At 42.6% G+C, this 25,134-nt stretch overlaps 1 protein-coding gene across 1 annotated transcript in view; it reads left to right on the top strand.

Annotated features, from left to right (window-relative positions):
• Nucleotides 1-25,134, top strand: part of LOC106573238 (metallophosphoesterase MPPED2) — a 48,434-nt gene that overhangs the window by 7,547 nt on the left and 15,753 nt on the right. The window contains exons 3-4 of the mRNA XM_014148111.3: nucleotides 18,478-18,659; nucleotides 21,301-21,526. Of these exons, the coding sequence (XP_014003586.1) occupies nucleotides 18,478-18,659; nucleotides 21,301-21,526 (408 nt within the window). The remainder of the gene's footprint in view (nucleotides 1-18,477; nucleotides 18,660-21,300; nucleotides 21,527-25,134) is intronic.

The raw sequence follows: 25,134 nt of genomic DNA, 5'->3' as shown, positions 1-25,134 counted from the left end.
AATATTCCTAAGCCCCTGTGTTTTTCAATGGGATAGGTTTAAAGTCAATACAACACATCAGGTATCCACTTCCTGTCAGAAAATGTCTCAGGGTTTTGCCTGCCAAATGAGTTCTGTTATACTCACAGACACCATTCAAACAGTTTTAGAAACTTTAGAGTGTTTTCTATCCATATATAATAAGTATATGCATATTCTAGTTACTGGGTAGGATTAGTAACCAGATTAAATCGGGTACATTTTTTTTATCCAGACGTGCAAATGCTGCCCCCTAGACCCAACAGGTTAACATTAGAAGCCTCCTCCCTAAGTTTGTTTTATTCACTGCTTTAGCACACTCTGCCAACCCGGATGTCCTAGCCGTGTCTGAATCCTGGCTTGGCAGATTATTGCAAAGTGTGATTTCCCAGTAAGGTCATTTTTAAATCTGGCAAGTTGATTGCGTTCAAGAGATGTAAATCTATAATTCTTTAAATGACAATATAATATTTTACCAATGTTTTCTAATTTTAATTATTTAATTTGTGGTGCTGACTTGAATGCCGGTTATTGGAGGGAAACGATTTCCTGAACATCAACGCCACAGTAAAACGCTGTTTTTGGATATAAATATGAACTTGATAGAACTAAAAATGCATGCATTGTCTAACACAATGTCCTAGGAGTGTCATCTGTTGGAGATTGTAAAAGGTTAGTGCATAATTTTAGCTGATTTATGGTTTTGGTGACGCCTGTCTTTGAATTGGCACAACATTACACACAACTCTTGTAAATGTACTGTCCTAACATACTCTAAATTTATGCTTTCGCAGTAAAACCTTTTTGAAATCGTAAAACGTGGTTAGATTAAGGAGATGTTTATCTTTCAAAGGGTGTAAAATAGTTGTATGTTTGAAAAATTTGAATTTTGACATTTATTTGGATTCAAATTTGCCGCTCTTGAAATGCACCTGCTGTTGATGGAGTGCACCACGGGTGGGACGCTTGCGTCCCACCTAGCCCATAGAGGTTAACATGCATGAAACCAAGGCTATTACGGTTACAGAAGTCATCAAAAGAGAGCGCCTGGGGAATAGGAGTGGAGCTAGGCACTGCAGGGCCTGGATTCACCTCTACATCACCAGAGGAACAGTGGAGGAGTAGGATAAGGGTACGGCTAAAAGCTGTGAGAATTGGTTGTTTATGACGTCCGGAATAGAGAGTAAAAGGAGCAGGTTTCTGGGGGCGATAAAATAGCTTCAAGGTATAATGTACAGACAAAGGTATGGTAGGATGTGAATACAGTGGAGGTAAACCTAGGCATTGAGTGATGATGAGAGAGATATTGTCTCTACAAACATCATTGAAACCAGAAGATGTCATAGCATGTGTGGGTGGTGGAACTGAAAGGTTGGATAAGGTATAATGAGCAGGGCTAGAGGCTATACAGTGAAATAAGCCAATAACCACTAACCAGAAGAGCAATGGACAAGGCATATTGACATTAAGGAGAGGCATGCTTAGCCGAGTGATCATAAATGTCCAAGTGAGATTTAGACAGCTAGCCTGGCCATAGGTAGCAAGTTGGCAGAAGATGGAGGGAGGTCTGTTTTTAGCCACCTCGTGCGTTTCCGTCTGTAGATTAGTGGGGTTCCGTGTGGAGGGGGGACCAGTCCAATTGGAAAAATGGTTATAGTGGCCCAAGAAAATTATCCGATAGACCTATTAAGATAGCAGCCGATAAGACAGCTAACGATTAGCGGGACGCAGATGGGCGTTCAGGTTACGTCGCGACGGAGGGGCCAGTTGGATACTCCCTCGGGCAGATAACATCGGTAGTCCAGTCGTGAAGGCCCGATGGGGCTCCGCATCGGCAGTAAAACGGGTCCGGATAGGTGATTGTAGCCCAGGAGTGGCTGATGGAACTCTTCAGCTGGCTAGCTCCGGAATAATTGATGTTAGCTCCGGGACCGACGTTAGCCAATAGTCACTCGGGTAGCAGCTAGCTAGCTGCAAGATCCAGGTGTAAATGTTCAGAGACTGCGGTAGAAATCCGGAGATATGGAGAGAAAAATAGGTCCGGTATGCTCTGGTCTGAGTCGCGCTGTACAAAACTAGCGATAGCTTTTTGAGCTAAGGGATAGCTGATGACCGCCAACCATGGCTAGCTGAACTCCAACGTTAGCCAGTGAACTGGTCAGCCTCTGGCTAACCTCTGGCTAGCTTTTGTTGTGGATTTCAGATTTGAGGTAAATAATATATTTTTTTTTTTTAATTGGTGAGGCGGGTTGCAGGAGTGTTTTTTGAGGTTGAGTTTTTAGAAAACAATATATAAAAAGATATGTGAAGAAAGTTTGTAAATATATATTTTTGGTTTCATGCATGTTAACATTAGAAGCCTCCTTATGTATGTATGTATGTATGTATTGTATGTATGTATGTATTGTATGTATGTATGTATGTATGTATGTATGTATGTATGTATACACACACACACACACACACGGGACACGACAAGAGGAGGTCAACGGACGTTTGACTGCTATGCCATCTTGGAATGGAAAAAGCCGAGCAGTTTCTAACAATGTTGGCTAGTCTCGTTCTTTTTGTATAACATGGCTTCTCTCTTGAAATCGGAGTTCCTCAAGTTTTCCAGTTGTAGCCTGCCTAGGCTAATATGCTTTCTCGAAATCAACACAAGTAGGCTATTGTTTTCAAATAGGTAGCAGGTAAATCCTAGCCTACAGCCCAATAAAAAAAAATTACTCCAACTTTAGCCTACTTCTAAAGTAGGGAAGATCATAAAAATTCTCTAATTCCTGACCTTTTCTACAAATGACCCACTCAATCTCTGGACCAGTTTGATTAATTTGAACCAATTGCGCTCGCTTTAACCATGTACATTGTTTGAACTTTATCAATCAAATTGGCGGTAAGCTACAACGGTGATAGCCAACTGTCAAGAAATGACATTAACAACGTAATATATAATTCACAGTGCAGTTGATGAATGCGTAGAATCTCGTTGGATTCATGCATAAGCATAAGCACTAGCCTAAACATACTATTGGCACTGTCAGTTAAACTTATCAACAATAAATACAGTTTTTACCTACACATTTCACAATTCCAGATGTAACAATGCACAAACAGACCATATTCTGACAATTTATCAGCTCATTTTACCAGCATTGCTCCACATAGACGCAAGGAAAAGTTGACTTGCTTTCTAATTTGACTCGCAATGAGGAGGGCTGTTGCGGTGACCTTATTACCGCCACACCGGCAGTCATGACCGCAGTAAAATTCTACCTGACCTTGAGTCACGGTAATCTCCTTTTATGCACTCTGGACAGTCATTCGAAGTACCCAACTTACTAACGGTTACTAATGGTCTGGTACTCAGGTCTCTGTTGTCCCTCTAACCACACTGATGTTAATGCAATTGAAAATCACATCACACTTATCAGAAGAGTATCATGCTTTTATAGCTCACTTAACTGTGATTGATCAATTTGAAGAAAGAAGTTCAACAACAGGTTAAAACTGAGTGGAAAACATGGTCATTGTGGATGTTGTTTCAAAGCCTAACCCAACGAAATGGAGAGCGCTTTCTAAGGTAATGATTCATTAAAATAAAAAACATGCACATTAGAGCTTATGCAAAAGCCTTGGCCTATATATGAGCCCAAGCCCCCACCCCAAAAACCTGAATTAAAATAATGATTGTGCCGTTATACAATACATAGCCCACCGCATATTACACATGGCCGAAAAACATTTAAAAATATGTATATAGTGATTTATGATATCTTTGGTACATAATTGGTCTAGACTAAATTAAACGCATTCAGATTTAGCCTACAATTAGTGTATTTGTATCTTGAATAGCCTAGTAATAGGGAATTTTTTTAATATATTATCATAATTAATAGGCTGACAAGTTACATTTTTGCTACAGAATATCTCACCACTGTGAGTTTCCATCTCCTCCCCTCTCTCCTTCATTCCTTTCTCCAACAAGCAGAAAGAGGGGCTGTCAACAGTTTAATGAAATATGTTGTGAAAACATATTACTATCGATGTTCCCAAACAGATTTCACTTGGTTTCCCAAATTAAGCACTGGGTAGCTGCAGGAACAGGGTTGGAGAGCCTATGGCATACAGAGTTTGGGCGGAATAGCAGCTGAGAAGCCTACCCAACATGAGTGAAACATGTACTGGCAGGAAATTACCCTCCATTTGCTATTCCAGTATTTCTGTTTATTAGGGATCCCTATTTGTTTTTATTTGGGATTCAAACACATTAAAGCACTTACACATAAAACAAAATACCAAACCGTACATCATATAACATTAATACACCACTACATATCTACAATACAAAATGTACAATACCACCATACAACAATATTACAATGTACGTGTGTGTAGAGTGCGTGTGCTAGCGCTTGTGTGCATGTGTGTGTCTGTACCTTTTTGTGTGTGTCTCTTCACAGTCCCTGCTGTTCCATAAGGTGTATTTTTACCTGTTTAAAAAAAATCTGATTCTACTGCTTGCATCAGTTACCTGATGTGGAATAGAGTTGCATGTAGGTATGGCTCTATGTACTATTGTGCGCCTCCCATAGTCTGTTCTGGACTTGGAGATTGTGAAGAGACCTCTGGTGGCATGTCTTGTGGGGTATGAGTTTAAACAGACAGCTCGGTACATTCAGCATGTCAACACTTCTTACAAAAAAAAGTAGTGATGAAGTCAATCTCTCTTCCACTTTGAGCCATGAGAGATTGACATGCATATAATTCATGTTAGTTCTCCATGTACATTTAAGGGCCAGCCGTACTGCCCTGTTCTGAGCCAATTGTAATTTTCCTAAGTCCCTCTTTGTGGCACCTGACCACACGACTGAACAGTAGTCTAGGTGCGACAAAACCAGGGCCTGTAGGACCTGCCCCATTGATAGTGTTGTTAAGAAGGCTGAGCAACGCTTTATTATGGACATACTTCTCCCCATCTTAGCTACTCTTGTATCAATATGTTTTGACCTTGACAGTTTACAATCCAGGTTAACTCCATGCAGTTTAGTCACCTTAACTTGCTCAATTTCCACATTATTCATTACGAGATTTAGTTGAGGTTTAGGATTTAGTGAATGATTTGTCCCAAATACAATGCTTTTAGTTTTGGAAATATTTAGGACTAACTTACTCCTTGCCTCCCATTCTTTGTCAAGTGTTGCAGTCATTTCAGTTGCTGTAGTAGCTGAAGTGTACAGTGTTGAGTCATCTGCATACATAGACACTCTGGCTTTACTTAAAGCCAGTGGCATGTTGTTAGTAAAGATTCAAAAAAGTAAGGGGCCTAAACAGCTGACCTGGGGAATTCCTAATTCTTCCTGGATTATGTTGGAGAGGTAACTCTTTATCCACAATATAGCAGGGGGTGTAAAGCCATAACACATACGTTTTTCCAGCAGCAGACTATGATCGATAATGTCTAAAGCCGCACTGAAGTCTAACAAAACAGCCCCCACAATCTTTTTATCATCCATTTCTCTCAGCCAATCATCAGTCATTTGTGTAAGTGGTAAAATAGCATTGTATCTGGTCAAACACCATTTTTTTCAGAAGTTTACTAAGGGTTGGTAAATGGCTGATTGGTTGGCTATTTGAACCAGTAAAGGGGAATGACTTTTGCTTCTCTCCAGGCCTGAGGGCACACACTTTCTAGTAGGCTTAAATTGAAGATATGGAAAATAGGAGTGGCATTATTGTCCGCTATTATCCGCAGTAATTTTCCATCCAGGTTGTCAGACCCAAGTGGTTGTCATTGTTGATAGACAACAATAATTTGTTCACCTCTTCCACACTCACTTTACGGAATTCAAAAGTATAATGCTTGTCTTTCATAATTTGGTCAGATATACTTGGATGTGTAGTGTCAGCATTTGTTGCTGGCATGCCATGCCTAAGTTTGCTAATCTTGCCAATGAAAAGTTAATTAAAGTAGTTTGCAATATCAGTGAGTTTTGTGATGAATGAGCCATCTGATTCAATGAATGATGGAGCCGAGTTGACCTTTTTCCCCATACTGTTATTTAAGGTGCTCCAAAGCTTTTTACTATCATTCTTTACAATAAATCAAAGACTAATTATATAAAGTTTATTTTTCATTTTATGCCCCTCTTCCCACAGGTGTTATTACTACCTCTGAGGGTTTAGAGCTTGAGGTAGTCACCTCATACAAGTACTTGGGAGTATGGCTAGACGGTGCACTGTCCTTCTCTCAGCACATATCAAAGCTGCAGGCTAAGGTTAAATCTAGACTTGGTTTCCTTTATCATAATCGCTCCTCTTTCACCCCAGCTGCCAAACTAACACTGATTCAGATGACCATCCTACCCTAGATTACGGAGACATAATTTATAGATCGGCAGGTAAGGGTGCTCTCAAGCGGCTAGATGTTCTTACCATTCGGCCATCAGATTTGTCACCAATGCTCCTTATGGGACACATCCCTGCACTCTATACTCCTCTGTAAACTGGTCATCTCTGATGCTTATTTATACCATCTTAGGCCTCACTCCCCCCTGAGATACCTACTCCAGCCCTCATCCTCCACATACAACACCCGTTCTGCCAGTCACATTCTGTTAAAGGTCCCCAAAGCGCACACACTGGGTCGGCCCTCTTTTCAGTTCGCTGCAGCTAGCGACTGGAACGAGCTGCAACAAACACTCAAACTGGACAGTTTTATCTCCATCTCTTCATTCAAAGACTCAATCGTGGACACTCTTACTGACAGTTGTGGCTGCTTTGTGTGATGTATTGTTGTCTCTACCTTCTTGGCCTTTGTGCTATTGTCTGTGCCCAATAATGTTTGTACCATGTGTTGTGCTGCTACCATGTTGTGTTGCTACCATGTTATGTTGTGTTGCTACCATGCTGTGTTGTCATGTGTTGCTGCCCTGCTATGTAGTGTTGTCTCTCTTGTTGTGATGTGTGTTTTGTCTATATTTAGTCTTTTTTTTTTAAATCCCAGGCCCTGTCCCCGCCGGAGGCCTTTTGCCTTTTGGTAGGCCGTCATTGTAAATAAGGATTTGTTCTTAACTGGCTTGCCTAGTTAAATTAAATAATTCAATTTGCAGTAAATTTGCCAATCGGTTGTGCAGCCAGACTTATTTTCCATACCCTTTGCCTCATCCCTCTCAACCCTACAACTTTAAAATTCCTCATCAATCCAAGAGGATTTAACTGTTTTTAATTGGTGCATGATTATTAGTAACTGGAATAAGCAATTTCATAAATGTGTCAAGTGCAGCATCTGATTGCTCCTCATTACACACCACAGACCAGTAAATGGTCTTTACATCATCAACATAAGAATCACTACAAAATGTATTGTATGACCTCTTATACACTGTTAGGCCCAGCCTTTGGCACCTTGGTTTTCCTAGATATGGCTACTATATTGTCATCACTACATCCTATAGATTTGGATGCTGCTTTAAAGTACCTAGATACTGACTGTTAGCCCTTGGTGGTCTTTAGCAGCTTCCCACAATAATGGGCTTTAGTTGAGGCAGATGAACCTGTGCGCAGGGATGACATGCCTTTTGTCTCACCCCTGTTCTTGCCCATTTGGTAATGGGCCATTCTAAATCGAAACTCATTTGACATATTAGTGAAGATAAGATCAAACTTAAGAATAGTCTGATGGGTGAAAATAGGATCACCTGATGAGGGAACAGCTGTGTGCAGCCTGAGGCAAGGAACAGAGCGCAAGCTTTTCTTTTTGCGACTTTCTCTAATTTCTTCAGTAGCCTATAGTCGCGTCAGGCAACCCATAATATCTTTTGCTTTCTAAGGCGTTGTATCATTCACAACTAAAATTGCCAAATAACTCTATCTTGTGTATTGGACCTGTTACAAATGATCACTTTTACGTTCAACATAGCCACTTCTTCATATTTGGGCCACCCGAGTGGCGCAGCAGTCTAATGCACTGCTTCTCAGTGCTTGAGGCGTCGTTACAGACACCCTGGTTCGAATCCAGGCTGTATCACAACCGGCCGTGATTGGGAGCCTCATAGGGCGGCGCACAATTGGCCCAGCGTCATCCGGGTTAGGGTTTGGCCGGGGTAGGCCGTCATTGGAAATAAGAATTTGTTCTTAACTGACTTGCCTAGTTAAATAAAGGTAAAATGAAATATATTGTCTGCTAAATGAACAAGCCTATGGCATGGCGCATAGCCAGACAACATACCGTAGGCCAACTCATATTCTGTTCTTTTGAAATATATTATGAATATGAAGAAAATGTTTCTTTACACCTACCTAAAATAAATAATGGATTTATTGTGATGGTGTATATTCAATTGATTTATTATAGTTTTTTTTAAATGTAGATGTTCCAAAGACACAAGCCACTGATGTGCATGTGTGGAGGCCTGGAGGTGCTAAACGTGTTTATGTTAATTAATGGTAAATTACCGTGAGACCGGCAGACTTTTGCACGACAATAACCGGCTGAGAAAATGCCATGACAGCCACAGCCCCAGCTATGAGTCATGTTGGAAAATGTTTTTCTGGGGCGTGATGTAATATGGAGGGCCAGCCTATTCCCTATAATGTAGACACTAACCAAAAATAACTTCAAATGTAGAACTTCAAATTAAACCAAATAGTTTGCACCCATGACTACTGGTTTCAATCGAATGTTCAGCCAACTTACTAGAAAATATATTATGAATTTATTGTTACAAATTAGCTTGCAAGGTTACTAGCCACCTAGCCTGCTAATGTTAGCCCTACCAGCCTACTTCATGAGTCAGCCAGTTGCTATCAATACCTAGCTTACAGCTACATTAAAGTAAACCAACGTTGTTGAAAAACACAATCACAATCAAACCAGTTATCAAAGTGTGTTATATGCAGTTATCTTAGCCAGCAAACTAGTCAGCCAGTTAACTTTAGCCTAGCCAGCAAACTCTACAACAGTGAAGAACAGCAAGTACAGGTAGTAACCCACAACTAAAACAGAACCCTCCAGCAGATTTAAAAAAAAAAGTAAAGCGAGCGGAGACTTACATATTGACAGCTGGGGCCCATCATTGTCAGGACTGTAGGCTGAGTTAGCTACCAAACAAAACGAGAGCAGTGACAGAGGCACTTCCGATGTGAGAAGCCTAGCTCTTTTAGCCAGCTAACTTGCCTTGCCAGCTAGCATATCACTGCAGAGGAAACTTCCTCCAGATATGAAATGTCAGACAAAAGCAGCGACTCCGAACATAGCAGGAACTCTGTTTCCCCTGGGCCGGACTTTTTTGTTGGAGAATCTGAGGAAGACGTGGTGGTGGCAGAGCAGGCCACTTTACCGTTTTTGATTTGAGCACGAATCAAGGCACAAAGAACGTGCTGGTGCTAAACTTGTAGTGCAGGATGCGGCTCCACTTGTGGGGAAGGTTGATTGGTAATATGGCAAGCTAGTTTGCTACTGAGAATACACCCTATAATGTCACTTCCTTTTGTAACAATGGCTGAACCACATAAAAATAACTTGTAGGTGCTCATGCAACAGGTGTATTCCCATGGAGTCTGATGTCAGAAATACTGGCAGACAATGTCCATGGTGACAGTGGGTTGTATAACGCAACATTCTGCCTTCCCCACAGTCTGCCTGGATGTCAATGTGCTGCTGACGGCCTACAATACCTACCGGCAGGACTACGCCCATGATGCAGACAGTCCATACTCAACACGAGTTAGTTAATCTATAAATAGAACCCTCACTAATCGAATGCAATAATGAAATCAAAATGATGTTACACCGCTCCCCTTGCCAATAGTAGCACATTTCTTTCCCTGTCTTCTTAGAAAGTTCAGACACGTTTCCTGCAGGCAGTTCATCAGCTGGAATTGGGGCTATCTGGGGCGGTACAACCATGTGCCAATTCCAGCGTTTTTGAAGGTAACAGGATAAGAAATAGGTACCCAAATAAGGAGAGCATGCCCTACACAGGCTTCAAGTTAACATAAAAACAATTCAAACCCATTTTTACCTTTTTATTAACAGTTGTAAAAATATGGGTCTTTAATAAAATCTGTCAGTCCACTTTGTGGTCACAGTCCCCATAATAATGAGCGTTAATATACAATAAAACAATTTAGAAATGCAATTTATCATTTTATATATTTTTATACATTTTTCTACATTGCTTTATGGATGATTTGAGTTCCACTCTGAAATCTTGGTGACAGCAGCAGAGATGTGCAGCACTTGGTGTGAGTGTCAAAGGGGCCCAATGTCAAATGAACGTAGACTTGTTACAGGCTCAAAGTTCCGCTTAAAGCTATCCAATTATCTCCGCTCAATAATATGAAGTTAACAAGGGCAGCGTGTACTTAGGAACAACTCTGTAACAAAACCCTATTGAAAAATTACAGTTCTACCCTAAGGTAGACAGGAATCGGCTCAGTGCTGGATACAGGTGTGTTGGACTGAGGTGCTATTCAGCTTCCTAGAGAAAGAGGGGGGCAGGGAGAAAGACAATTTATATTTCTGTTACTCAAGTATTGACAATCATTTAGGCTTTGAATTATATCATGATATAGCATATTACCAATATGATAAAACAATCCTGTCTGTTGATGGTGGCGACGCATCCCAGTCAGTTCATTCAGACAGAACATCTCAGTCAGTTTAATATATATATATACATGGTCCGTTGAAAGAAATACTCTGTTCTTTCAGCTAGCAGAAGAGAATTTTGCTGTATGAACGCAAAATAGACATACAGTTAGACAACACAGCCAAAAGAAATGTGACACGTAGACTTATTCAGACAAAAGTTGTATCACTTAACACAAGACTGTGTTGAGAGAGGAGGGGGCGGGACTCACATCTGTTGCCAAGACCAGATCTCCACCCATTTCCTGGAGAGTTTTGACGGTGCCACTCTGCTCGACATCCCAGGTCTTGAGGACTGCTGGCTCAAGATGGTTTTGCTGGTGACAGAAGACTGTGCTGCGGTGAATGGTGGCCACTCCCATCATGCCGAGCATTCAGAGGACTTTGGTCGGCATACAACCTGACACCAAAATGGCAGCAGAAAAGAGCAGATTGCCTGCTGGCACCCTCCCGATCATAGGCTGGCTAGACTATTCACTCACATGGTTGCGCGACCTGCAGATCTGCGTGATGTTGAGAGCTGTTACTCTGCCTGTTGATGTAGTCTCTGGACTCTCCGCACCACAAATCCAATTTTATTGGTCACATACACATATTTAGCAGATGTTATTGCAGGTGTAGAAAAATGCTTGTGTTACTAGCTCCAACAGTGCACTAGTATCTAACAATTCACAAGAATACACACATCTAAAAGTAAAGAATGGAATTGAGAAATATATAAATATTAGGAAGAGCAATAATCAGAGTGGTGTTGACTAAAATACAGTAGAATGGAATACATTATATACATATGAAATGAGTAAAGCAGTATGTAAACATTATTCAAATGACCAGTGAGTCTATGTACATAGGACAGCAGGGTGCAGGGTTGAGTAACGGGGTGGTAGCTGGCTAGTGACGGATATTTAACGGTCTGATAACCTTGAGATAAAAGCTGTTTTTCAGTCTCTCAGTCCCAGCTTTGGTGCACCTGTACTGACCTCGCCTTCTGGATGATAGCGGGGTGAACAGGCCGTGGCTTGGGTGGTTGATGTCCTTAATGATCCTTTTGGCTTTCCTGTGACATCAGGTGCTGTAGGTGTCCTGGAGGGCAGGCAGTGTGCCCCCGGTAATGCGTTGGCAGACCGCATCCCCCTCTGGAGAGCCCTGCGGTTGCGGTCGGTGCAGTTGCCGTACCAGGCGGTGATACAGCCCAGCAGGATGCTCTCAATTGTACGTTTGTGAGGGTCTTAGGAACCAAGCCAAATTTCTTCAGCCTCCTGAGGTTGAAGAAGCGCTATTGTGCCACCTTCACCACACTGTGTGGGTGGACCATTTCAGATTGTCAGTGATGTGTACGCCAAGGAACTTGAAGCTTTTCACCTTCTCCACTTCGGTCCCGTCCACGATCAGCTCCTTCGTTTTGTTGATATTGAGGGAGAGGTTATTTTCCTGGCACCACTCCGCAAGGGCCCTCACCTCCTCCCTGTAGGCTGTCTCGTCATTGTTGGTAATGAGGCCTACTACTGTTGTGTAGTCTGCAAACTTGATGTTTGAGTTGGAGGCATGCATGGCCACGCAGTCTTGGGTGAACAGGGTACAGGAGGGGGCTGAGTACGCACCCTTGTGGGCCCCCTGTATTGCGGATCTGCGAAGTAGAGGTGTTGTTTCCTACCTTCACCACCTGGGGGCGGCCCGTCAGGAAGTCCAGAACCCAGTTGCACAGGGCAGGGTTCAGACCCAGGGCCCCGAGCTTAGTGATGAGCTTGGAGGGTACTATGACTATAGCTCAGCATTCAACACCAATGAACAGCATTCTGATGTAGGTATTCCTCTTTTCCAGATGGGATAGGGCCGTGTGCAGTGCGATGGTGATTGCGTCATCTGTAGCTCTATTGGGGCGGTATGCAAATTGAAGCGTGCCTAGGGTGTCAGGTAAGGTAGAGGTGATCTGATCCTTAACTAGCCTCTTAAAGCACTTCATGATGACAAGTGAGTGCTACGGGACGATAGTCATTTAGATCAGGTACCTTTGCTTTCTTGGGTACAGGAACAATGCTGGAACCCAACACAGACTTGGAAAAGCTTCATCAGTTGACAGGAACACAAACATATTTTCCTTGTACGGACTGGCTGAAGCCTGACTCCTTGAGCGTGAATAAAATGTCAGACATAACATCAGACATTTTTACGGACGCTGTAGGGCAAACAAAGTTGTTCACAATTCAAAATATGCACACCACTAGTCACCCAATGACCACGTCACCTTCCTCATCCTCCATGTCCTCTCTATTGCCATAGATGTTCTCCTCCTCCAAACCCAGGTCCATCTCTTCATCTTCTCCAATGAATTAGGACTGTGCCATAGTGTTGAATTGTTTTACATCCTAGACATATTTCAGTATGTGCTCACAAATTAAATCTTCTCAGGTTTTATGATTTATACATTATTGGTATTGACAGCTTTTTCACAATAACTTCCTGGAGGTGAGGTGAGCAGTATAAATGTGACATATGAGAAGACAAAGCAACAAAATATCCAATCCAAAGTAACTAGGGCAGAGATATAAGATGATGACTCACCAATGCTTCTTGTATGTGGCATTAGAAATGACACTAGTGTGCCTTTATGACACGGTCCAGTTGGTCCCAATGCAGATGATGCTACCGGCACTTCAGACTGGGGAGGTACAGAGACTACACACAAAGGTGTAGAGAAGGATCATCCATAATGACAAAATGAAAACATGTTTTAGCAATCTTTGCAAATTTATTGAAAAGACTAGGCAGAAATATCTCATTTACATAAGTATTCACACCACTGAGTCAATACATGTTAGAATCACCATTGGCAGCGATTTCAAAGCTGTGAGTCTTTCTGGGTAAGTCTAAGACCTTTGCACACCTGGATTGTACAATATTATTCAAGCTCTGTCAGGTTGGTTGTTGATCAAAGCTAGACAGACATTTTCAAGTCTTGCCATAGATTTTCAAGCTGATTTAAATCAACTGCAGCTAGGCCACTCAGGAACATTTCAATGTATTCTTGTAACCATCTCCAGTGTATATATGGCCTTGTGTTTTAAGTTCTTGTCCTGCTGAAAGGTGAATTTATCTCCCAGTGTCTGTTGGAAAGCAGACTGAACCAGGTTTTCCTGTAGGATGATTTTTCCTGTGCTTAGCTCTATTTTGTTTATTTTTACCCTGGTCCTTGCTGATGACAAGCATACCCATAACATGATGTAGCCTCAACCGTGCTTAAAAATATTAAGAGTGGTTCTCCATGATGTTGTTGGAGTTGCCCCAACCATAACGCTTTGTATTCAGGCCACATTTCTTGCAGTTTTACTTTAGTGCCTTATTGCAAACTGTATGAAGTTTTTGGAAATGTGTTTTTCTGTACAGGCTTTCATCTTTTCACTCTGTCATTTGGGTTAGTATTGTGGAGTAACTACAATGTTGTTGAGCCATCCTCAGTCCTCACAGCCATTGAACTCTTAACTGTTTTAAAGTCGCCATGACGAAGTCCATGAGCAGTTTCCTTCCTCTACGGCAACTGAGTTAGGAAGGACTCCTGTTTCTTTGTAGTAACTGGGTGTATTCTTCTTTGTGAGGCATTGGAAAACCTCCCTGGTCTTTTGTGGTTGAATCTGTTTAAAATTCACTGCTCGACTGAGGGACCTTACAGATAACTATATGTGGGGTACAGAGATCAGGTACTCATTAAAAAATCATGTTAAACACTATTATTGCACACAGTCCATGCAACTTATGTGACTTGTGACTCCTGAGTTTATTTAGGCTTGCCATAACAAAGGGGTTGAATACTTGACTCAAGATATTTCAGCTTTTCATTTGAAATTAATTAGTAAAAATGTCAAACATAATTCCACTTTGATAATATGAGGTATTGTGTGTAGGCCAGTGACACAAAATCTATATTTAAATTCAGGCTGTAAAAAGAAGAAACGCACACTGCTCTTGCTAGTATCACTGCTCTTTATTAGGCTTTTCACATCTTTTTTTCTCATCTTATTCAAATCTTATTCAATTGTTACCATGCTTCTGCAACAAAGATGGCTCAGATGTGTGAGTGCTTTCTGAATTTGAAATTCAGGCTATAACACAACAAAATGTGGAAAATGTCAAGGGTTGTGAGTACTTTCTCAAGGCACTGTATCAGCCTAACGCGTAATGTACACTGAACAAAAATATAAATGCAGCATGCAACAATTTCAAAGATTTGACTGAGTTACAGTTCATATAAGGAAATCAGTCAATTGAAATACATTCAGCTCTGGTGGGCATTCAGCATGCAAATTGCACGCTCCCTCAACTTGAGACATCTGTGGCATTGTGTTGTGTGACAACTGCAAAGTTTGGCCTTTTATTATCCCCAGCACAAGGTGCAACTGTGTAATGATCATGCTGTTTAATCAGCTTCTTGATATGCCACACCTGTCAGGTGGATGGATTATCTTGGCAAAGGATAAATGCTCACTAACAGGGATGTAAACAAATTTGTGCACAAAATTTGAGAACATTTTTTGTACGTATGGAAATATTGTATTTCAGCTCACGAAACATGGGACCAACACTTGTTGCATTTTATATTTTTGTTCAGTATTTATAAAGCCAAGCTATCATTTATCACAGCATACAGGTACTATTAAATAATATAGCTAGTATCTGTAATAATGTTATATTATCTAGATGCTTTGGTCATTACCTAACTCGCTAAAAGTGAAATAACTAACTTGCTTGCTACTTGACCTAGCTAGCCAGCCAACTTTTCTCGACAATTTTGGTATGCAATTGACATTAATCAACAGGACCACCGTCTAAAAAATACAGAAAAAAATATAAATGCAACAATTTCAAAGAGTTTACTGAGCTTCAGTTCATACAAGGAAATCAGTCAATTGAAATAAATAAATTAGGCTGTAATCTATGGATTTTATGTGACTGGGCAGGGGTGCAGCCATGGGTGGGCCTTGGAGGGTAAAGGCCCACCCACTTGGGAGCCAGGCCCAGCCAATCAGAATTAGTTATTTCCCCACAAAAGGGCTTTGACAGACAGAAATACTCCTCCGTTTCATCAGCTGTCTGTGTGGCTGGTCTCAGACTATACCTCAGGTGAAGAAGCCAGATGTGGAGGTCCTGAGCTGGCGTGGTTACACGTGGTCTGCGGTTGTGAAGCCTGTTGGACGCACTGCCAAATTCTCTAAAACAACGTTGGATGCGGTTTATAGTAGAGAAATGAACATTCAATTGTCTGGCAACAGCTCTGATGGACATTCCTGAAGTCAGCATGCCAATTGCACGCTCCCTCAATTTGAGGCATTTTGTTGTGTGACAAAACTGCACACTTTAAGGTGGCCTTTTATTGTACCCAGCACAAGGTGCACCTGTAATGATCATGCTGTTTAATCAGCTTCTTGATATGCCACACCTAGGAGGTGGATGGATTATCTTGGCAAAGGAGAAATGCTCACTAACAGGGATGTAAACATATTTGCACACACAATTTGAGAGAAATAAGCTTTGTGCATATGGAACATTTATGGGAAAGTTTGAGAGGTGGCTGGCTGGCTCCTATGTTTCAATCCCAGCAATGTGTCAACATTCACCATTTGATAAGCTTGCTAGCTAGCAGAGAAAGAGGCTAAGTTAGCTAGTCAAAAACATTGCAGGCGGGGTAGCCTTTCTTGTAACATTACTAGTGTATATAGGTAGCAACCTTATAATGAACATTAGCTAGCCAGATATAACAATCTAGAAATCTTCGCTAGATTATGTATAGATATAATTTATTACCACATTGAATTTACCCAGTTTATCTCCATCACTGCTGACACTTGCGGTAGGAAACAGAGGTTGCAGGCTTCATATTCACGCTCGGCACAGCACCTGGTTTCAGTCGGAGTCTCATTCAGAATCCTGGTTATAGCCATCGAAGTCCTCCGGTGTGAAATGAACATCCCATACATTAGACTGCCCGCGGTTCCCTTACGCCAACTGTACCGGTCCCACTTCAAAGCTAGCTTCATGTTTTTGGGCCACAAATGAGTCCATCCTTGTGGGTATTATCTCACCCAGCAACAGCACACCTCCTTGGGATATTTAGCTTTTAAAAAAGCTGTTTGGTCTGAAATGAAAACCAACACTAGCTACGGACGACAGAGAACTACTACAATGATCACCAGCTCGCTCAGCTACCAAACGATGTAGTAACCAAAAGTGTTAAACAAATCAAAATATATTTGATATTTGAGATTCTTCAAAGTAGCCCCCCTTTGCCTTGACAGCTTTGCACACTCTTGGCATTCTCTCAACCAGCTTCACGAGGTAGTCACCTGGAATGCATTTCAATTAACAGGTGTGCCTTGTGAAATGCTCCTTTGTGGAATTTCTTCTTAATGCGTTTGAGCCAATCAGTTATGTTGTTTCTAGGTAGGGGTGGTTTACAGAAGATAGCCCTATTTAGTAAAAGACCAACTCCATATAATGGCAAGAACAGCTCAAATAAGCAAAGGAAAAACGACAGTCCATCATTACTTTAAGACATGAAGGTCAGTCAATACAGAACATTTCAAAAACAGTGTAGTTGAAAAACCATCAAGCGCTATGATGAAACTGGCTCTCATGAGGACCGCCACAGGAAAGAAAGACCCGGAGTTACCTCTGCTACAGAGGATAAGTTCATTAGAGTTACCAGCCTCAGAAATTGCAGCCCAAATAAATGCTTCACAGAGTTCCAGTAACAGACACATCTCAACATCAACTGTTCAGAGGAATCAGGCCTTCATGGTTGAATTGCTGCAAAGGAAACTACTACTGAAGGACACCAATAATAAGAAGAGACTTATTATGTTCCGGGATTCTTCCGATGGCATTGAGGAGTATACCCTTCCCTGGATCTGTGCTCCAACTCAATCCTGTCTCGGAGCTCTACGGACGATTCCTTCGACCTCATGGCTTGGTTTTTGCTTTGACATGCACTGTCAACTGTGGGACCTTTTTATATATACAGGTGTGTGCCTTTCCAAATCATGTTCAATCAATTGAATTTCCCACAGGTGGACTCCAATCAATTTGTAGAAACATTTCAAGGATGATCAAAGGAAATGAGATGCAGCTGAGCTCAATTTTGAGTCTCATAGCAAAGGGTCTAAATACTTATGTAAATAAGGTATGTCTGTTTTTCTGTATTTAATGCATTTGCAAAAAAATTCTAAACCTGTTTTCACTTTGTCATTAGGGGGTGTTGTGTGTAGATTGCTGAGGAAATTATTTTATTTCATTCATTTTAGAATAAGGCTGTAACTAACAAAATGTGGGGTTCTACTAAGCTAACATATGGAATTAGTTATTTGATTTAGAATTTTTACTACAATATAGCCCATAGAAACGCAATGTATTACACATTCATAAATGGCAAAAAAGACAATAAAAAATAAATCATAAGGAAGGACAGACACTTAAACTGTATATGTCTAGGAGATATAAGTGAACTCAGGACACTTTTCATATTACTTTTGTAGGTCAAACCATTCGGACTCTACGTTTTTGTGAGAGAACAGATTTTTAGAGATGTCTCATGGTCTGACAAACACCAATGTAGCCTGGCCACCTTCCACCGTAGATGCGGAAGGCCGACCATAGGTGGATGCGCTGGATTGAGACGCAATCCACCCCAATTTTTTTTTAAAATCTTTATCTTAAACTGATGGATTTCATGGGGATTTTTTAATTTGTTTGACACAGGGCTGCTTTAATAATTTGACACAAGCTAAGAAACTGATTCTGCTGTCCCTCTTCGATGACAGGGTGGAGCCCATTCCCTATGACACCCCTAAACCCTCCAGTCATACACGTTTCGTCTGCGTGTCGGACACACACTCCAGGACCGATGGGATCCAGATGCCATATGGGGACGTCCTGCTCCATACTGGAGACTTCACTGAACTGGGCCTACCCTCTGAGGTCAAGAAATTCAACGATTGGCTAGGTAAAGTGTCTCTTTTTAATGCACACACAATGCTGTTTCGTAACACTCATCAAACTGTACAGTAACCTCTATCTAGGCTAATCACTGTTTTGTGCAATCTGATCAAATGTAAATATCTGTAAGTTACTACAACAGTGTTTAGTCTAATGTGGTCTTCTCATGTCTGCTTTGACATTATTTAATATTTACTACTGCAATAAAACATTTTAAGATTAAGAACCTACGAAAAGGAAGAAGTCATTTTCCTTGAAGGCCACACATTATTAAAACACTGCCATCCTCCTTAGTTTCAAATTCATTTTATCCCACAGCCGAGAGAAAATGGAGTTGAGCTTTCAATTTGAGCTCTATACAGAACTGTCTTAGCGTGGTAATAGATGAAGTAACTGGGATAAAGGACCTTTATCTCCAAGAAAGTTAAAAGGTCAAATGAAAATGTTTAAAATGTCACTTTGTTGACTTTAATAGATGTGCGTTGACTGGGTAACTAAGGTCTTCATCTGCAGTTATTGCTCTTTGGTAAGAAGAGAGAGGGGAAATGTTTACTGTGATCTGAGGAGGTCAAGAAGCCTTCACCTTTTCATTTGTGGCGTTTTACTTTCATGGACCATTCCCTTAACCTCTCGAAGACAACTTTCTGTTTCAGCAAATATATATACACTTTCCACTAGATGTTAGAACATAGCTGTGGGGACTTACTTCCATTCAGCCACGAGAATTAGTGAAGTCGGGCACTGAAGTTGGGCGATTAGGCCTGGCTCGCAATCGGCATTCCAATTCATCCCAAAGGTGTTCGATGAGGTTGAGGTCAGGGCTCTGTGCAGGCTAGTCAAGTTCTTCCACACCGATCTTGACAAACCGTTTCTGTATGGACCTCGCTTTGTGCATGGGGGCATTGTCATGCTGAAACAGGAAGGGTCCTTCTCCAAACTGTTGCCACAAAGTTGAAAGCACAGAATTGTCTAGAATGTCAATTTATGCTGTAGCTTTAAGATTTCCCTTCACTGGAACTAAGGGGTCTAGCCCGAACCATGAAAAGTAGCCCCAGACCATTATTCCTCCTTCACCAAACTTTACAGTTGGCAGTATGTATTCGGGCAGGTAGCGTTCTCCTTGCTTCCGCCAAACCCAGATTTGTCCTTTGGACTGCCAGATGGTCAATGGTGATTCCTCACTCCAGAAAACACGTTTTCACTGCTCCGGAGTCCAATGGCGGTGAGCTTTCCACCACTCCAGCTGACTCTTGGCATTGCGCATGGTGATCTTAGGCTTGTGTACAGCTGCTCGGCCATGGAAACCCATTTCATGAAGCTCCCAACGAACAGTTATTGTGCTGACGTTGCTTCCAGAGGTAGTTGGAACTCGGTAGTGAGTGTTGCAACTGAGGACAGACCATTTTTACGCGCTTCAGCACTCGGCAGTCCCGTTCTGAGTTTGTGTGGCCTACCACTTTGTGTCTGAGCCGTTGTTGCTCCTAATGTTTCCACTTCACAATAACAGCACTTACAATTCACTGGGGCAGCTCTAGCAGGGCAGAAATTTGACGAACTGAGATGTTAGAAAGGTGGCATCCAAGCTCAGCGTTCAACACCATAGTGCCTACAAAGCTCATCACTAAGCTAAGGACCCTGGGACTAAACACCTCTCTCTGCAACTGGATCCTGGACTTCCTGTCGGGCCGCCTCCAGGTGGTAAGGGTAGTCAACAACACGTCTGCCACACTGATCCTCAACACGGGGACCCCTCAGGGGTGTGTGCTTACTCCCTGTTAACCAATGACTGCGTGGCCAAGCACGACTCCAACACCATCATTAAGTTTGCTGAGGACATAACAGTGGTAGGCCTGATCACCGACAATGATGAGACAGCCTATAGGGAGGTCGTCAGAGACCTGGCAGTGTGGTGCCAGGACAACAACCTCAACCCTCAACCTGAGCAACACAAAGGAGCTTATCGTGGACTACAGGAAAAGGAGGGCCGAACATGCCCCTATTCACATCGACGGGGCTGTAGTGGAGCGGGTTGAGTTTCAAGTTCCTTGGTGTCCACATCACCAACAAACTATCATGGTCCAAACACACCAAGACAGTCGTGAAGAGGGCACGACAAAACGTATTCCCACTCAGGAGACTGAAAAGATTTGGCATGGATCCCCAGATCTTCATAAAGTTCTATAGCTGCACCATTGAGAGCATCCTGACCGGTTGCAATACCGCCTGGTATGGAAACTGTTCAGCATCTGACCGTAATGTGCTACAGAGGAAGAGTGCATACGGCCCAGAACATCACTGGGGCCAAGCTTCCTAACATCCAGGACCTATGTACTAGGCGGTGTCACAGGAAAGACAAAAAAATTGTCAGTCACCCAAGTCATAAACTGTTCTCTCTGCTACCGCACGGCAAGCTGTACCGGAGCGCCAAGTCAAGGTCCAAAAGGCTCCTTAACAGCTTCTACCCCAAAGCCATAAGACTACTGAACAATTAATCAAATGGCCACCTGGACTATTTACATTGAACTGCGTTGTAGGTTAAGGGCTTGTAAGTAAGAATGTCATGGTTAGGTCTACACCTGTTGTGTTCTGCGTATTTCAAATTTTGATTTGATATTCAACAATTCTTTCTGTTTCCGTCTTTCCTGCAGGGAGTCTACCGTATGAATTCAAGGTGGTGATCGCAGGGAACCATGAACTGACGTTTGACAAGGACTTCATGGCTGAGCTGGTGAAGCAGGATTACTATCGCTTTCCCTCCGTCTCCAAGCTGAGACCTGAGGACTTTGACGATGTTCAGGCCCTCCTCTCAAACTGTACTTACCTGCAGGACTCTGAGGTTACAGTCAAGGGTTTCCGAATATTCGGGGCACCGTGGTAAGTTTATCTCTTGTCTTGGGTTAAATATCATGAGTGCTATGCAGTGTTATGCTACAGTGACTAAAGGTCCGATTTTTAGATTTGGGTTTTAAAAAAACTGGAATTCAGCTAAAAATGTGTTTTTTTTTAATTTAGGAAGTCTGTTCAAGTATTCCCACAAAATATGAGGCGTGATCATGTCTCAATGTAATTAAGGTGTGAAATTATTATTTAAAAATAACAATCTCTTTTTGGGGTTTAGTTGTGGTCAATTTGCAGTGTCTAAATTATTATATTTATTTTCTGACCCTCTTGACCATTCCCTCCGACAACAATCAGCTCATGGCTGAATCTAGTTGCCCCTACCCCTGCTCTAGAGGCTTTTCGCCGAGTGACAGACTATTGCATAATATGGCCTCAGTGACACTGATCACTGTACCTGAGTTTGCCCGTGTTGCTCAAATACTTTATGCTTTACATACAGTGGAGGTGATGACAGAATGTGTGTGGTGACTCGCTTTGCTTGCTTATCAAGTCCCTGAATGAGTCTAGTTTATTTTTCCTTTACTAGTGTGTGTCCATGGTGGATATCAAACACTCTACAGAGTATTCACTGCTTCTATGTTCTTAATCCGTTATTGCTTTTTACCATTTCCGTACCTCATTGAGGTCATTGCCTTGTTGTCCTGAATGCTGACAGGGACTCCGTGTTTTTGGTTAGACACAGAGTGCCTGAGACACACGTCTGATTAGTTGGGTGTGGGTCAGTCCCAGCCATGTCCTCTCCTCCTGTCCTAGACTTGTGGCATGTCCTAACATGCTACAGGCTGCCATGGAGACATGTACTTATAGTGTACTCGGCTTCAGACTTATGTCATCACACACCCATATCCCCATTCAGCCACACCGCTGTGTCTGACTTGTGTATAACTCCCAGGCCCAGTTAACCCTTCAACCACTGCTTCTCTAGTTTCCCCTCCATACTACAGTGTCAGGAGGGGATGACTGATCTCTGATTTAGATTAGGAAGTCCGACTCCGAGGTAGTTCATGAGGCAAGTGAAGAGTTTCGCTGTAGGCCTGTCATATGATTCTTCACATTCTTTTATTAATGCTGTGCCAGTGACACGTTTTTTTAATTTCTTTCTCTAAGACACTTTATTGACCTTTTTTTAAGAGGCTAGAATTACAAAACATAACCGAATGTAAACTTCATCTCTGTGAACTCCATCCCCCTGGTATTCTCCCCAGTAGGATGGACAGAGACATGCAGCCTGGCTAGCTGTGCCGAGGTCCTGGGTGGCTGGAGAGGGCCAGAGCAGTGGAATCATGCCATTGTGTGTCAGTCTGCCTGACCCCCGTCTGGCCACCACAACTCCCTGCTGGCTGGCACACACCAACCTGCTTTCACAGGCTCTTTTCCCCCCGCCTTCCCAGAGCTAATAATCTCTCTGTCAACCACATGCCTCCATCTGCCTGTGTTGTTCTTCATCAGCCCCTGGACATTTGGTCTTGGAGAGAGAGAGAGGTCATGGGGCTTTTGTCTCCTCAAGCCCCAGTTGAATAGGTATGACTCATCTGACAATGAAAGTCTGACCAGGTGTAATGTTATGCTGATTATTGTGAGAGAAGTGGTGTTTTAGGTCTTCATACCTTAACCTGGCTCAGTCAGTATGATATTATATTATATTTGCTTCCTGAGCCCAACTCTCATTCTCAGTGGCAAACCTTCCTGTGCTTGAGGGTAACGCTCCTAGCTTGATTTAATCCTATATCTTCCTCTTCAAAGGTTTTGGTTTTCCTGGTGATAGTGGAATGTTTCTCACAATGCAGGCTGTGAGGAAAGAGCAACAATGAGGGCAGAAACATGTTTCAGTCAGAGTAGTGCTGAATCCAATTATTATTTTGGCAAGAGGGGCGTGAAGGGGAGCGAACCAGCCGACAGGATGCATGATGGGAGGTCTATGGTGTAGCTCTGGGGTGATCTTTACCGGGGCGATTTCCCAGCCTCTCCAGCAGGAAGGGGCCTTTGTTCCGACACATCCTGGTTCTTTTGTTGGGGCGTACGGATCAAACCCTGGGCCTGACCCCGCGCCCCCTTAGGGACAGCACTCCCAGCAGGCCACGGTGGCCCCTGCTACCTCTGAGCCTAGTGATCACAGAGGTAATTTCCACCGCCCACAAAGAGCTCAGCCAGGCTTGACACACACTGCAGGCCTGCTCTAGGTCTCAGGGTCAATGCTGACTGAAATCATCTGAATGAATTGTTTTTGGGGGGTGATTGTCAAAGCCAGTAGTTCATGACCTTGACTCCTAGATACTTCTGATAGCCGTGCAACAGACTTTTGCCACATAGCATGTCTGTCTGCAAACTTAACTTGTAAAGTTAAAGGGAAACTTTGGGATTTTGGCAGAGGCCCCTTATCTACACTGAACAAAAATATAACGCAACATGTAAAGTGTTGGTCCCATGCTTCATGAGCTGAAATTGAAGATCACAGAAATGTTCCATATGCTCAAAACGCTTATTTCTCTCAAATTCTGTGTGTAGTTGTGTAAATCTCTGTTAGTGAGCATTTCTCCTTTGCCAAGATAATCCATCCACCTGACACGTGTGGCATATCAAGAAGCTGATTAAACAGCATGATCATTACACAGGTGCACCTTGTGCTGTGGAGAATAGAAGGCCACTCTAAAAGGTGCAGCTTTGTCACATAACACAATGCCACAGATGTCTCAAGTTTTGAGGAAGCATGCAGTTGAAATACTGACTGCAGGAATGTCCTGATGCCAGAGAATTTGTTTATTTCTCTACCATAAGCCGCCTCCAACGTTGTTTTCGAGAATTTGGCAGTATGTCAAACCGGCCTCACAACCACAGACCACGAGTAACCATGCCAGCCCAGGACTTCCACATCTGGTTTCTTCACCTGCGGGATCCTCTTGAGACCAGCCACCCGGACACCTGATGAAACTGTGAGTTTGTGCAGAAATTCTTCGGTTGTGCAAACTGTCAGAAACCATTTCGGGGAATCTCATCAGCGTTCTCGTCATCCTCACCAGGGTCTTGACCTGACTGCAGTTCGGCGTCGTAACCGACTTCAGTGGGCAAATGCTCACCTTTGATGGCCACTGGCACCCTGTAGAATTGTGTTCTTCACGGATGGATCCCGGTTTCAACTGTACCGGGCAGATGGCTGACAGCATGTATGGCGTTGTGTGGGCGAGGGGTTTGCTGATGTCAACGTTGTGAACACAGTGCCCCATGGTGGCGCTGGAGTTATGGTATGGGCAGGCATAAGCTACGGACAAGAGAAACAGTTGCATTTTATCAATGGCAATTTAAATGCACAGAGATGCCGTGACGAGATCCTGAGGCCCGTTGTCAATCATCCACAGCCATCACCTCATATTTCAGCATGATAATGCACAGCCCCATGTCGCAAGGATCTGTACACAATTCCTGGAAGCTGAAAATGTTGGTCACATGCACATGGTTAGCAGATGTTAATGCAAGTGTAGCGAAATGCTTGTGCTTCTAGTTCCGACAGTGCAGTAATATCTAATAAGTAATAAATAACAATTCCACAACTACCTAATACACACAAATCAAAGTAAAGGGATGGA

This window comes from Salmo salar, chromosome 16 (assembly GCF_965601325.2).
Source record: "Salmo salar chromosome 16, fSalSal1, whole genome shotgun sequence".
NCBI classification, from domain to species: domain Eukaryota; kingdom Metazoa; phylum Chordata; class Actinopteri; order Salmoniformes; family Salmonidae; genus Salmo; species Salmo salar.
Note: the sequence above shows the minus strand (reverse complement) of the source record. Positions and strands in the feature narration are given on the sequence as shown.